This window comes from Maniola jurtina, chromosome 6, assembly GCF_905333055.1.
Source record: "Maniola jurtina chromosome 6, ilManJurt1.1, whole genome shotgun sequence".
NCBI lineage: Eukaryota > Metazoa > Arthropoda > Insecta > Lepidoptera > Nymphalidae > Maniola > Maniola jurtina.
The window spans coordinates 3,686,385-3,702,888 of NC_060034.1; the positions used below are offsets into that span (position 1 = coordinate 3,686,385).

General features: G+C 38.6%; 1 protein-coding gene across 2 annotated transcripts in view; it reads right to left on the reverse strand.

Moving 5' to 3' along the window:
* The window catches only part of LOC123866178 (phospholipid-transporting ATPase VD), a 78,493-nt gene that overhangs the window by 11,966 nt on the left and 50,023 nt on the right, over positions 1-16,504 (reverse strand). The window contains exons 2-13 of one of the 2 annotated variants that reach the window (XM_045907574.1): positions 14,392-14,596; positions 12,963-13,784; positions 12,083-12,234; positions 10,810-10,945; positions 9,468-9,674; positions 8,673-8,895; positions 8,233-8,477; positions 7,563-7,772; positions 7,066-7,156; positions 6,231-6,382; positions 5,753-5,876; positions 4,996-5,258 (exon numbers count right to left, since the gene is read on the reverse strand). In XM_045907574.1, coding sequence (XP_045763530.1) covers positions 4,996-5,258; positions 5,753-5,876; positions 6,231-6,382; positions 7,066-7,156; positions 7,563-7,772; positions 8,233-8,477; positions 8,673-8,895; positions 9,468-9,674; positions 10,810-10,945; positions 12,083-12,234; positions 12,963-13,784; positions 14,392-14,596 — 2,830 coding nt within the window. Of the gene's footprint in view, positions 1-4,995; positions 5,259-5,752; positions 5,877-6,230; positions 6,383-7,065; positions 7,157-7,562; positions 7,773-8,232; positions 8,478-8,672; positions 8,896-9,467; positions 9,675-10,809; positions 10,955-12,082; positions 12,235-12,962; positions 13,785-14,391; positions 14,597-16,504 lie in introns of both variants that reach the window. The other variant, XM_045907573.1, reaches the window with a different exon arrangement.

Consider the following 16,504-nt stretch of genomic DNA (forward strand, 5'->3'; position numbering starts at 1 on the left):
GTCTTATATAAAAAATGCCTGTAAATGTTAGCCTGTCTGTCTGGTCGATACCTGCGCATTGGTGACTATGGTGACCAGACCAGTAGTCATCATACCTGTTATAAATACTGTATTATTATCAATTTCATGAAGGTCTTGTGATGCAAAAGTTTTTAGAGACAATGTTTTCTAAGTATTAGCGTTAGGCACAATTCATTCACGCAATAGCACAAAGTAATTTTTTGCATTGTTTTATAAAATGGTTGATACTCTATTATTAGCCGTGTAGTAATTTTCTATTGTTATTGTGGTAAGCGGATTAAACTGGCACAACACCTGCAAGAGATTAGATAATAACTACCTTTTGCACGTGGTCATCGTTTGCGGAATTGCGTTTATTTGATAATTTATATTTTTGAACAGGATTTTACTTTTTCTCGCTATTGACTGTTGATGACTATTGCTAGATAAATACTGCTCTAGCGTTGCAGGTGCTTATCACCTCTTTTATTGCACTCGGTTTTGTTTTTACGTTAGGTTGGGTGCGAAAACAAAAAAAAAAACAATTTTTTATCAAAAATATTTTTTTACAGTAATGGGTAACAAAGCACCACCTTTTAAACTGAAAAGAAGCAAGTATTCACGCAGTGAACAATTAGCAAAGGCAAGGGAAATGAAAAGGTAGGTACAACAAAATGGATTAGTTGTGAATAGTTGTGATATACTTACATTGATTTTCATAGATAACTTGTATGACAATATTTCAGGAAATATAAAGAAAGTGAAAGTAGCAACACCCAAAATCAGGAGACTGAGAGAAGGGTTACTCAAAATAGTGAAATTGACATTATGTGTACTCGAACTCAAGAGAGTAATAGTAGCGACACTGCGGAGATGCTAACAGTTGAAATTGAAGAAGCTGAGTTTCAAAATGATAAAATTGAAGGCCGACGAATAGTAGATTTTCAATACTTTTTTGACCAGATTAAGACCATTAATAATCATAATTTAGCCTTTGGCTGTACTATTGAAAATATGCATATAATAAAGGAGCACCAATCCAGTTTACATTCAATTTTTGTCATGAGATGCAACATGTGTAATGCTGAATTTAAATTATCTTCCGCTGACAATATTGCCAATACTATGGACGTTAATCATGGCATTGTAATGGGTGCAATAACTACAGGATTGGGGCGAACTAATCTAAATGAAATTCTAGCTTCAGTCGATTTACCAATATTGACACAAAGGAAGTACGAAAATTGTCATGATGATTTAGGAAAGTTGTGGCAGACAGCATCAGAACTCAGTATGCAGGAAGCCGCTAAAGAGGAAGCTATTGAAGCTATTTCATGTGGCAATACGAAAGATGGAATCCCTGTCATAACAGTGATTGCAGATTGCTGTTGGTCAAAAAGATCATATAAATCGAATTATTCAGCATCATCGGGTGTTGCTGTAATCATTGGGCAAAAAACTGGCAAAGTGTTATACATAGATGTCAAAAATAAATATTGCAGCATTTGCGTCCGAGCTATATTACAAAATAAGTCACCTGCATCGCATAACTGTACTAAAAATCACAGTGGGTCTTCAACCAGCATGGAACAAAATGCAATCGTACAGGGATTTAAGTCGTCTGTAGCAACACACAACTTAATTTATGGCACATTGATCGCCGACGGTGATGCTAGCACTTATAAAAAAATTTTGGAGAGCCGACCATATCCAAATGTTCAAGTTCAAAAAATAGAATGCAGTAACCACCTTCTTCGAAATTATAGTAGCAAAATTTTGGCAATCACAAAAGATACGTCAATTCCAATAAATGAAAGAAGAATTTTGACAGCTGATCGAATTACGAGACTTCGTACAGCAATTAGATCTGCAGCTAGATACCGAAGGGCGCAAAATTTGCCACAACATGAGCAAATAATAAACTTAAAAAAAGATATATTAAACGGTCCGAAGCACATCTTCGGTGATCACAGCGCCTGTGATCAATATTATTGCAATGATGAAAGAAAATCAGAAATAAGCTTGATCCCAAAAATAAAAGTTTTGTTTAAGAAAATAATGACACATACAACTCAAATTGCTTTGCACTCTAAGAGTTTACTCTATAACCTCAATAACAACAGAGCAGAGCAATTTAACAGCATTGTAGCTAAACACGTAGGCGGCAAGCGTATCAATTACTCACTAAAGAATTCCTATACAACAAGATGTCATGCTGCGGTTGTGTCTTTCAATTCTGGAAGGCCACAATATACTATTTATAAAGCCAGATTTAAAAAAAGTCCAGGTGAGCTGCTAAAGCTAACTGATTTTGAAGTTTTGCATTTGAAACCTCATTATACTTTTTAAACTTTGTGTTTTCTTGCAGGATGTTCTTTAAAACGTCTTGAAATGGCCCGTTTAAAAAGAAAACAAGAAAGAAAGAGACAACGCCGTCTACCTAAAAGAAGACTGTTTGATGACAAAGCGCATTACGGGGAGGAGTGTCAGAAGCCAGATATGTCTGTTGAAGAGTATGAAATGGCTAAAGATATTTTTCTAAGAAATCTGCAGGAACAGGTAAAGCTATGTTAAATATACAAGTCTAATTTTTATAGATATTTCTGTTCAACTTCAATAATATGATGGTAATTTGTATTTTAGGTAAACAATAAAGAAGAAATAGAGAGTGATACAGTGCTTCAAGCAGAAAGCGCTCTTTGGCTTGAATTGAGAAGATGTTTGTTGACAGCATCATCGTTTAGTAAAATATGCAAAAGACGCGAAAATATCAGTTCAGCGCCTCTAGTAAAAGCTCACTTGTACAGTTACTCACTAGACAATGTGCCCAGTATTCGACACGGTAAGAGTAACGAGGCGATAGCAATTCGGCAGCTTGAAAAACAAGAACACATTGTAATAGAGAAATGCGGGCTATTTATAGATGAAGAAATGTTTTTCCTGGGAGCTTCCCCTGATGGGATTTTCCAAGATGGCATTGTAGAAATCAAATGCCCAGTATCTGCGTTCGGAATGGATCCAGAGGATGCAATAATAGAAAAAAAAATTAAATTTTGGTTCAATGGTAACATAAATAGACGCCATGATTGGTATTATCAAATACAGGGCCAGCTCCATATAACAAAAAAAAATATATGTCTTCTTGCTGTATGGACAGGAAAGGAATACAATTTGAAAGTTGAAAAGATCATCAAAGACGACCAATTTTGGAAAGAATGTATGGAGCAAAAGCTCATAAATTTTTATAATAAATGTCTTTTGCCCGAAATAGTAGATCCTCGTAAATACAGATCAATGCCTATAAGAGACATTCGATTTTAATTAATAGGGTTCCGTACAAAGGAACAACGGGACACTTATAGGATCACTCTGTTGTCTGTCTGTCTGTCCATCTGTCCGTTTGTCGTTTCTGTCAAGAAAACCTATAGGGTACTTCCCGTTGACCTGGATTCATGAAATTTGGCAGGTAGGTTTGGTAGATAGGTCTTATAGCACAATAATTAGTAAAGGAAAAATCCAAAAACCGCAAAAAAAAAATCAATGTGTTTCAATTTTCAAAGTAAAATAACTATACCAAGTGGGGTATCATATGAAAGGGCATTACTTGTATATTCTAAAACAGATTTTTGTTTATTTTCATGCATAATACTTTTTGATTTATCGTGCAAAATATCGGAAAAAATACCCAAGTACGGAACCCTCAGTGCGCGAGTCTGACTCGCACTTGGCCGGTTTTTTTATATTATTAAATCTAATATTTCAATTGAAATACATTGCTTTATTAAAATGAATAATTTGTAATACCATTTTTTAATCAGAGATTCATCATGTGGTCGAAATTGAAAAGCACTTGCCTTGACGAACGTATCTATTTGCTCCCCGGCACTAATAAATCACGTTTATCACAATATATATTATTTAGTGTTCAAACTAAGTATACATACGGGAAACGTGTTACCTCTTGTGAATTTATCATACTCATAATTTTATTTTGTAAATATGCAATTGTCAAAAAAACATACTGATTTTTGACAAACCTATAATAAGTAAATAAAAAATAATTTTATTTTGTAGATATGTAAAAGTCAAAATTAAACATACGTATTTATGACAAACGCAATAAGTAAATATACAGTACATTGAATCACTCTGCGTTTTCTTTCTCTCTTACCCTTACACGAGTATGTAAAGAAATATAGCAAAATCTGCACTATATTATCCAGTTATATTTTTTTATGTACTGGTCTACTCTATTAGGTTTTTTCAAGCATTATTACTTAATTCTACTTTATAACAGTAAAAATCTACAAACTAAAAACTTATATGTAAGTACCTAAAAATATTGAACAAAAAAAATAATCCGTTTGAAAATTGTCTAGTATCAAAACGGTTTGTTATAAACTAAACTGCACTCGGTACGTCCGTTCACGGAAACAAACAAAGAACCTCGAGTAAATACCTAAACTTGTTAATCAGTCTCATGCTTCAACGCTCTTAAGGTAATTCACACTGCTGCGCGTCTCAACAGCGACGTAGACCAGCATGACGATGAGGCCAACGACGATGACAAATCGATGTAAACGAACTCACTGGTGAACGTATTACTAGACAGTATGTAATGTAACTTTTTTTAACTCACCCAACTGCGCATCTCAATGGAAACCTAGAGCAACTAGGTGGCGTGACATCACGTCATGTAACGCACCTAGCTGCGGACTAGCCAGAACGTAAAGTAACGTTTTTTAACTCACCAAACTGCGCGTTTCAATGCCAACGTAGATCAGCATGACGACGAGACAAATAAATGTAACCGCCCTCATTGGTGAACGTATTCACTAGACAGTACGTAATGTAACTTTTTTTAATTCACCCAATGGCGCGTATCAATGGGAGTGTAGACCAAAAAGTTGTTATAGACCAAAAAAATGTCCGCAGTCACATCACGTCATGTGACTGCGGACTAGACAGAACGTAAAGTAACATTTTTTAACTCACCCAACTGCGCGTCTCAATGGCGACGTAGACCAGCATGACGACGAGACAGCACGTCATGTTGCAGAGGCCGAAGAGCCAGATGTCCACGTCAGTATCCGTGTAGGCGTACTTGCACGTGAAGAATATCACCACACTAATGTACAGCGATTCGGCCAGTACGAGCCAGTAGGAATGCGCTCGGTACGCGAGACCACGCCTCGAAGCGCTGTACAGCCCGGGCCTCTCGGTTAGCAGCCCTGCCGGCGCCACGCGATCGTAGGCTCCTATGAACAAAGAATAACCATTTAATTTTTTTTTTAGGTTGTAAAAGCCAAGTACTGAAATATCTATTATAAAATAAGAATTACTTTAATTACACAACAATCACTTTCGCCAGTCTTTTGCCACATGGTAAAAAATATCACTCAGACTGAAATCTATAAAGTTATTTATAAGACTCTACAGATCTCATGCTGAGCGCCTTAGATTTTCAGAAACGTTTCATCAGATTAAAATAAACCTTACTATGATTATTTTACGGTTTGAATTCGTCCATTCATCTACCGCTAGCGCTCCACGCGGAAAAAAAGCTAAACAAAAAACGGTAGCACTGAAAAAATGTATTTAAAACTATCGCATTTAGTCTATTTTACTCTAACTTTATAGTGTTTCTATATTCGACTTTCTAACAACGTTGGCCAGTTGTTCAAAGCTGTACTCAACCGCAAAACTTACATTGACTTTACGGCGAAGAGACGGCGAGTAAACACAAGCTTACCTATGACGATAGGAGGGAATGCGGTGAAGGCGAGGTTGTACGCCATGAGGTGCATCTGGTCGATCATGACTGAGGACGAGAAGCCGCAGTACAGCTGGTACCAGAACACTATGAACACGAATGTCTGCGAACAATACAACAGTATTTTAGCACATAAGCAAAAATTTTAAATATTTTAGAATGTAACATAGAGAATATTGCGAAAAAAGTGACATTGAGTGGAGTGCAGCTCTCAAACTATAAAGTCTATGTTAATAATAAAATTTAGTTATAATGCGTAAAAAATGACTTCTCATACGATATTTCAACTTTGTGTCAAATATCATGTCAAAAGTACGATTTTAGGGCTTATTTTAAAGGTGAACCGTATATGACCGTGACCGCTCTGCCTAGAGCGCTATGAAGAATTAAAATCAAATCAAATCAAAAGTGCCTATAGTGGCGAAATTAGCAAACGTCAAGAACATAAGCAACTCACGGCATTCTTGAGGAAGAAGTAGAGGATCATCCTCGCGAGGCGGTCGTAGCACCAGTGGCCGTGCACCAGCAGCAGGCGCTCGATGAACTTGAACCGCGACAGCGCGAAGTCCGAGGCCATCACGGCTTGCCTGCCCTCCTGCCCCGACAGACCTGACAATACAACAACCCAAGGTCAAGGTCATGGAACTAAACTGTGGCTAATTGTAATAAGCGCCCGTATTCACAAAATGTTACTATGAGGTCTCATAGTGCGTTCGAACGCACAGTGTAGGTTCCACCAATCAGATTACTGTGTCACGTCAATTTACAATGACATGATTGGTGGAACCTACACTATGCGTTTGAGCGCACTGTGAGACCTCATAGTAATGATTGTGAATATGGCCGAAAATGTTGGATTGAAGCAGGCAGGATCTCCTGAGGTGTACTGGAGTGAAATGTACGAGTATGTTGGGTGTATTTTAGAAGATTTGCTTCTATATTTTGCTGTATAAACGCATTGTTTTATTGACACGTACTACTATCACTTTGCTTTCGCGTTTTGGCTGTCGTGAAAGTGTGGTCAGTACTAAGGACATTGTAGCCCAAACGTAACCTCTCGCACTCCCAACGAACCATACTATGTGCCCCCCTACTCCATCCTTCTCCCCAGTTCAACAGCTTGACTAATGCAAAAGGGACTTGGAGAAAATCATACAAAATTCATAATCTGTTATTAGGAATTTGGGGTGTTAGACAGGGATCAACTTTGAACCTATTAAATTCCTCATGTATATTAGTGACTTTTACTAAAAATTGAGATAACAGAGGTACAAAATTCAAGATATTCTTACCGACTCCGACGTCAGCTGTTTGAATCATCGAAACATCATTGGCACCGTCTCCAATCGCCAGCGTAGTTACTCCTAGTTCTTCCTTCACTGCCTAAGAGTTGAACAGATATTAAGTTTTTTAAGCTTTATAAAATTAACAAAAAGACGTAGCCAATTTAAAACAAATTAAAGAAATTGGTTGATTCATCATGTGTAACTTATCCATTGTCAAGTTTCAAGTAAAGCTTTTAAGAACTAAAAGAAATCATAATTTAGGAGCCACACCTATAAGTTACAATGCCAGTGTGAAAGCTACAGCCAAAATTAATCAATCCATCTGTAATCTATCAAGTTACTTAGCAAAATTGTTATTTGGTAAAAAATACCATGCGATTTTTGACAAATAACTACGTTTCTATATAACTTATCGACAGATTACAGATAGAGTTGGTTACTCATTTTGGCCGTTAATGTCTTAAGATTCATGGATTGAGATACATCTGCTTACTACGTGGTACCTTGACAATGTAGGCCTTCTGTAATGGCGTGGCTCTGCAACACAACACAGCGGAACATCGTTTGGCCAGCGACAGGAAGGGCGCCACCAGTCCAGAGCGTCGGTCCAGGATATAAGTTAGGGTTCTTCCGTCCACAACCAAGGCTCGACCTACACCGGCTTCGACTACGCCGTTTTCTAAGTAGCTTTTTATCGTCGACTCTGCATGTTCCTACGAACAGAAAAGTAAGTTTAAATTTTTGAATGGACGTAGTCATTATTGGCTGATACTACTACCAGAGTGAACTACTCCATTCGCTGCTTTTTTTTGTAGATTAAAAATAATGGTCAAGGAATTTGGATAACATTGTGAAACATTTGTGTCCAAAGAAATTGTTTATTCTATCCTAGAAATTAGACAAAGCGCAAATAGAATCGATGTGATGATGTCTGGGGATGAGGCTGTCTCGGGCTTGTTTTTTTTGTTGACAATTATCGTTCAATTAATACATAATTTAGTACACGACAGGTCTAGATGGCAATAGGTGTGAGAACGCCCCGCACACCAGCACAGCCCGCGCACTAACCCGGGGCGTCCCGTCCCCCCCCCCCCCCCCCCCGCTTCATATCCCAATGGGCATCTTGACCTGTCACATACTGTACCTTTGGTGTAGTCTTCCGGTTATACTTACTTTGTCGCGAGACATTAAATGCAGCAGCCGGTCGCTCTGAGAGAACAACGCAGCGGAATACGCAATGTTGATCGCCGTTTCAGGCTTGTCCCCCGTCAGAACCCACACTACGATGCCGGCGTCTAGCAAAGCCCGCACGGTTCTGGGCACGGCCTCTTGTAGACGGTCCTCGACGCCCGTCGCTCCAACGAGAGTTAACGCGCTTTCTAACCTCGCTAACGAATCGCGAATACGTTTTTCTCTACCTGGGGACAAGGTTTAATTCTTAAGATTCTACAATTTACTACCTTTCCCATTTTTAAAAGAACAAGTAGGTATCATTTTTAGAAACGACCAGACTCAGGTGGGGTATGCAACCCCTTGCAAAAAGGGATAAGAGGAAAATTAGTTATGTTCAATAGGTGTAATATAATTCTCCCTATGATAAACAATAGCCATACCTTCGCCAATTTCAGAGGCACGCGTATGTCCCGCCAGCCACTCTTCCCACAGCGCGGGCGACATGGTGCGCTTGGCCATCACCAGCGTGCGTAAACCCGCGCGCGAGTATTCCGACAACAGAGACTTGGTCCTCTCGAAGGCGGCCGCTTCCGCTGATCCTGCCCGCATTGGGGTCAACGCGCCTAGTACTGTGCTGTCGGCGCCTTTGACGTATAGAACTACCTAGAAGTTTATGTTAAAAATAGTTTATTAAGAAAATAATCATGCTAATAGTACAAATGTGAAAGAGTGGATCTGCCTGTCTGTTACGTTTTCACGGCCCATCCGTTCAGCCGATTGTGATGAAATTCGATAAAGATAACTTACGACTCGGAGACAGACATAGGCTACTTTTTATCGTATTTCTACAGGATTAAAAATAAATCTTAATCCACAGGGTAATACATAAAGAATCTTTAAACTCACATTTTGTTATGTAGTAGTAGTATGAAAACACTAACAAAGAAATATAACGAATGTTCTTGCATAGCTTTAAAAATTGCGAATGATTGAAAACAAATCACCATCGATGTACTCGTATATCGATGTGTGCGACCGCGTGTATTTAGGTTTTTCGAAACCCCGTGGGAATTCTTTGATTATCCGGGATAAAAAGTAGCCTATGTGTTAATCCAGGGCATAATCTATTTCAATTTTAAATTTCAGCCAAATCCGAGTAGTTTTTTGCGTGAAAGAGTAACAAGCATACACCCACACAATTTCGCCTTTAAAATATTAGTGTGATAGGATTGTACCTGTCCAGTAGGAGTCCTCAACGCGATGGACATGCACTTCCTGTTGGAGTCGAACTGCTGCACGCGGAGCACCTTCATCCGCGACAGCTCGCCGCGTATACCGAGCTCCACGTCGTCGGGAGATCTGCCGCGGAGCTCGTAGCCGTACGCCAAGGCGGCCTCTGCTAGCGCCAGTTCGTCCGGACTTTCAGCCTCGAAGCGTGCTAGCTGCAACACGACATTATAGTTTGTACGGGAGCTGTGTCTGTGTGCTCGACCGTAGCAATAGGGAAATTTCCCAACCGAGCGGTGTTGTGCTCGGTAGCGCCAGCTGGGCCAACGGTTATGCGTTGAGACTTCTATATATAGTCCAATTTGGTAAACGCTCTGTCAATGCGATTGAAAGTTGCGTGTTTCTCCTTGAGTTTTTCGATTAAGCTACCCGTGCTGCCATCTAGGCCGTAGGTCGTTTATCGAGCGTTGTTGATTGATTGAGTATAGAAGCGACATCTTCTTGCGAATGTGGCAACCGCTACAAGTTGAACTAGCGTCTAGCACTCCGTGTTTCCTACCAATTACAAACCGGGTCTCTTCAAAACAAGAGAACTTAGCTAAATGTTGTGGATACAATATCACAACGCTGTTAATTATTTTATTAGAGCCCAAAGACAGGTTGGCAAACTTGTATGACCTTTTTAAAAAAAAGATGATTAGGCAAATACACATGATGATAATGCAATTTTTGAGGAAAATATGGATTAATATAACATTATAATCTGATAAGGTAAAAGGAAATATGAATTAGTGTAATACTCGTATGATAAACTAATAAATGCATTAAGTACCGGATTGTTAGCATTTTAAAGAACTTTATAAGACAAATAGACCGACGAAATAAATTACATGATCGATAAACTTCATTACAGCTCGCTAACATCTCAAACTGACAGTGTTGGCTTATTATAGTGGATATTGGTCCATTAAATGAGACCAACTCCAGAAATCCAATTTATTGAGCTACTAAATGTGGAAGATTCAAACCTAGTTTTTAAATTTTTGAAGTTTCGAGATTTGACGAACTAAAGTGTTAAATTCAACTATGTTTCTAAAAAATTCTCCTTTCGCCACATGGGATGGATATATTTTATTTCATGGTTGACGACATTTTCACGTGTAATTGAAACGCATCAGGCCTTCCGACATGCGCGATTCTGACTAATCACACAGACAAACAGACATCATAAATATACAGACAGAATAACAGACACACATACTGCTGACCTTCAGTAATGCACCTTACATGCACATGCGTGTGTAAAACACGCGTTGACTGTGTAGTGTCGTCATATCCAAAGTTTCTTACCTGTACTTCAGCGGACGTGCTGGGTTCCGAGGAGGTGTCGTCGCGACTGCCGAAGGGTAGTCTGGGCAGGCGCAGGCGGAGCGGCGACGTGGTGGAAGGCGGCGGCGACGGCGTGGTGGACCGAGATTCAGTTAATCTAGCGTACCTCCAAACCAATCGGATTCAATTCAATACATTTTACACTAACCACATCTCGCGAAAGTTGAAACAGTTAATGATAACAGTGCAGTTTGGACGGGATGCGTCACTGAGGCGGTTCATCTAGTGCCTCTTGAATCACGATACTTTGATAACAGTGAACAAATAACGATGAAAAGCGAATTATAATATTTTGAAACTTTATTGTAACTCTGGCAACGAAGGAAGCATGGCTAAGATTAGTGGTAAATACACTTAAGGATTGCAAAACACTTGGTAAAACGAAACCACTATAATGAACCGTCTAATTCCACCCTTTATAAACAGATTGACTACCGCGCAGTTTCAACTTTCGTGAATGGGTTCAACCAATTATGAGAGAAGTAAAAGTTAATTTTATTAATTTTGAATTTTAAACAGATGTGGGGAATTTCAAAAGGTTTTGGATAAACAAAATCTACTTATGTATTTTTATATATAACAAAAGGTATGAATCTGTGAATCCAGTATGTTCACGCATCACCTACATTGTTGCTTTAGAAGCTTTGTTGCACAAATCGACAAGAATCTTGAATCGAATTGGAGCGCACTTATCCATTATTGGGGCAACTTGCCCCAGGTTACAATTAAGAATTTTTCGACAGAAAAATCCAATAACTTTTTCTGGCACGACCGATGATCCGCAGCCAAAAACAAGCTGCTAGACCAACGTGGAAGGTAACAGTTCTGCATGAACATAGCCTGGATACCCAGCATGATTAAATAAATATTCAAAATAAAGGGAGACTTTCGTTGGTCCCAACTCATGACCGAAGAGCCGCGGCTGACGCGACGGAACAATACTAAACACTATGAACAATACTAAACATTAATCATTACTGAACAGTAAGGCCCGGTATCCATCTAAGCGGAGAGGAGAGGAGATGTGTTCAGTCGACCAATCAGATTCATAACAGATGACGTAAAAAAGTCATCACGTTATCTTTTTGTCGGCATCTCCTCCGCTCCGCTTAGGTGGATACCGGGCCTAACGTTTAGTATTGTCGCGTTAGTTGCGGCACGTCCGTCGCGCACTTCTTTGCTTTGGCTGCGACCCAAAGAAGTCTACCATAAGGGTGTTTCAATAAGTACTCACTTGTCGTTGGTCCGGAGCGTGCCGTTGGAGCGCGAGGTTTTCAGGTTGCGGAAGTTGTCGCTGTTGGAGCTGGAGAGCTGCGTGTCGTCCACGTGCGGCTGGCTCACCACCACCGTGTTGCACACGGCGAGGATCAGCAGGAACTCGCGGACCTGACCAAAATAAAAGCCTTGAGGTCGAGCAAATGTTATTCCGTCTTGCTCAGTGATAGTAGGTATAGGTAAACTCTCTTATGGGCGACAATATGCGCTGACCAGCCAATGAGGAAAATTTTATGGGATTTTTCCCTTTACATGTGCCATAAGACATAGTTTCCTGCCAAATTTCATGATTCAAGATAGACACGATAGTCGGACAGACAACAAAGTGATCCTATAAGGGTTCCGTTTTTTCCTTTTGAGATATGGAACCCTAAAAATCAGAAGTTATGGAAATGGGACAGGAAAAATTAAACGAACTCAATTCTCTGGAAATTATAAATTAAAACGAGATCGTATAGCACTTAAATGGCGTCTTTTGGTTGCGTAGGGATCATCCAATGCGTTGAACTCATAGAATTATTCAGTGAATAAATTTTCATGAGCTCGTAAATCTTTTTAAGATATTCGGACACCTTATTAGTAAGCTTTATTATTATACATAGATATTGCTTATCAGCTTGAGTGAAGCGAAAAATGTGACCATGACGATTGATTGAATCGATACAAAGTAAACTCAAAATTGAGTGTCGATTTCTTTTAACCCAATTTACAACAGTTAGTTTAAATTATTGCCAGATAATTAGTATTCAACGTTTGCTCAATTACATTGAAAGCCAATAATTGTCGAATTTACTCAATTGAAGTTATCGTATAATGAGTAAAAATAATTATATTATCACCTTTTGTGTATGTTGAGCGTCATTGCTATCAAGTAGATGTTGGAGCATTCTTCTGTTCGGGGACACTTTCGTTAAAGGGGTTACGATGGGAGGCAGGATAGATGAAGGCTCAGGCTCCGGACCCGGCGGATGGTCGTAGTCTACCCCGCTGACTGTACACCGTCTGAACACCATCTTGTTTTCTGTCAATGTCCCTGTCTTATCGCTAAATAAGTAAGTAATCTGTCCCAGCTCCTCAGTGATATTTAAAGCTCGACATTCTGTCCTTGTATTCGTAACTACATCATACATTTCAACGTCCTGATGTATATGGTACACTTGTAATAGTTTGGTCATTTCTATGGTAACATATAGAGATACTGGTATCATAACTTGCAGCACTATTATGTAAGTCCAAAATATGAGCAGGCCCTCGTACGCTGGTTTGCCTGTGTAGGGAATGAACGGCGTGTACTTTGAAGGAAGTTGACTGTATTCGTCCAACCACACTTTGCAGCCGACTGCTCCAGCGCAGCACAGAAATAAAAGGACGAGAACACACCATATAACGTCTGTGTTCATCTTTTTTTCTAATTTAGAACATTTATACCTTGGCCCCCCGTTATTGAGCATAGCCTTCGTTTCGTGACCTGCGTATACTACGATGCCTTCAACGTAATCTGTGTTTTTTATCGTACACTCCCTTAGTAATAGATTTTCTGAGTTGAGTGGAACACGAACTCCATTCGGGTGGGATATCGTGCCAGTAAACCTATATATTTTTGTTGATGGTCTTTCTACTTCTACGGAACTTCTAAACTTCATCGGTGAAAATTCTAATCGCTGAAAAAGAAAAAGAAATGAACATTTAGACTTTATTTAGCTAGATGTTGGACTTAATGGTGGTTAAAAATTTTATGCCGTTAGGAAACTATGTGAGAAATGTAGAAAGTATTCTCACGGCAATTTTATGGATTTCGGTTGTGGCCATTGTTCAAGGTTAATACTACCTACTGTACGTATAAAATTATGAATTTGGTACTAATATCGAGGCCAAGTAGGTGCATCTCAAGTTAACAGTTCAGTGGGCATCTAGTTGTGAACTACATTGGACAATGGGACAATAAGTAATTTCATGATGACCTTTAAGTTTTAAAATGCCTGCCGGCAATGAAACACAGATTAGCCAAGATAAATTCAAGTATACAATTTACTGGGACATTAAGCAAATTCTATTAAAGAATTAAGTAAAATATATTTTTTGCATGCAGTTCTTTCACAAATATTGCATTCTCATTCTATTGTATTATACGTGCTATAAAAACGTTGTAGCTGTATATTTATAGACAGTTTGTGATAGGTATCAATAAGTATTTAGACCAATAAGCATACAATTAGATATTTTGTTGATTGGACATTTAAATAAGATAGAGTTTCTCAAATAGCGTACCTTTTCTCTAAATCCAGGCGCTACCACTCTCTGTTTTAAATTTGTTTCGCCATCTAGATTGCAAGTGTCTAGATAACAGATACCCAGAGGGTTTGAAGAGTGGAGCAGCACCATATCTGCTGGCACAGCCTCGTTGTTCGACAGGTGGACTAGATCTCCCACTCGCACGTCCCTCCATTTCACTCGCACGTACCTCTCTACTGATCTGGGGACAAAGAAAAAATTGGTTTAACGTGGGTTTAACTTACAGAATTAGCGATTATTATCAGCTTAACCATAATATAGGTACTGTTTATTTTTGTGGATTCCAGGATTATCTCCAGGATTCGATTTTAAAAAAATATAGCATAGAGCCACTCCAGATAAACTAACTTTCAAACAAGAGAAACCACAGCTGCATAGTCGCGAGCTGAGTATCTGTGAAAGGGAATCCGGATGGGTTCGAAACTAGTCGTTAGTCGTAGTTACATCGACTACACATGAGTACAGTGGGGAAAACCACGATAAATTTGTCAATCCGTTTGGAAACTACGATACTTCCCACAGACAGAAACCAAGAAAGTACGATCATTTTTATGATAAACAGACAAAAATACGAGATTTGCCAACTATATAAAGTTGATTACACTATCAGACCATATAAGCACAAAATTATGGCTGGCCTTAATTTTTTTTTATATTCATAATCTGTTATTAAAACTTGGATTACTCGTTTAACACATGGTCGTGACCCCAATGCACTCTGCTATTAAGGATTACGGAGCTGCAATTATAGTGCACATTTCTACCCGAATACTTATACGGGTGCTTAATATGGTAACTATACGGAAATAATATGCTAATTACTAATTAATGTATTCGTTTGTAAAACTAGTAAACATAGCGAGGAAGAAAATTCAAAACAAGGTTTCGCGTAATGTAATTAATCATCAGATAAAAGCTTTATTATTTGATTTTGGATTAACAAAAAAAAAATAGAGCCTTCAAATAAAACCATACTATTGTAAGTATTGATCCATGTTAAAACAAAATGCGGAGTAGCCCTGCTCTTCTTAAGAATTCTATGCAAAAAATCGAATAAGTAGGTACAATTTGTGTCAACAAACAAAGCCACTGTTAAAATGAAAAATGTGTTCGTATTTCGTAAGCACTTTGGCGTTTGCGATGTTATCAGGGCGTCAGTCGGGGTTTGTTTCAATCCGATAACGGTGATCGTGAATAAAGCAACAGGTAACAAAGGTAACTTACAAAAAGAAAGCGATTGTCGATTATTGCAAAATCTGATTCGATGCTTTCACTCTTCCGTTGTTATTGGCTCTAGTAATTGGTTTTGAATCGAATAGAAAAGAAATCAAATCGATTGGTAAGACAGCGGCCTCAAATATTTGGGTTGAGGATTGACCGTTATGTCACCGTGCTCTACTGTACATTTGCATGTCATGTCATGCAAATGCCTACTGTTTGACGAAAACTTTGTTGACTTATTATAAGTGTTGTTGGCGAGGTGCCGTTTTCTTTTATATTGTTTAATGTTTATTCAACTGTAAACTAAAATTCTCAAGGTTTTATTAGTGTGTATTTAATATAATTATTTGATATAATCTTATATTATGAGATACCAGAAGCAACGATCTCTATGTGCAGAAAGTTGGAAGCAAAGCCGATGCCGAATTTTTGGATGCAAGTTGTACCTTTTGCTTATAACTTTCACTCCACTATCATGTTGAGTTTGACAGCTTTATAGAACACGATTAGACTTCATTTACACGTGAGCTTTTTTAACTCAGAACAAAATATGTATTCTCAAGTAGATATATATTTAAACTTTTAAAGATTCACACGTCAACGCTTTTTTACGTGTGCATGTGTATAGGTACGTAGGACAGGACTCAGGAGGCTCTAAATTAAACTTTTTACTCATTTTGTATTCAAATAGGTTTCTCGATTCTCATCAACTAGTGACGAAAATCGAGATGGAATAAGCATTATTGGAAATTCCAGTTCCAACTGTTTATTTTTCAGTTCGAGTCGAAGGCTACGAATATAAACAATTCAAGATTCAAGAAGGTCAAAAATTTGAATAATCAAGCGTCTCATATGTTGGGGAGATAAA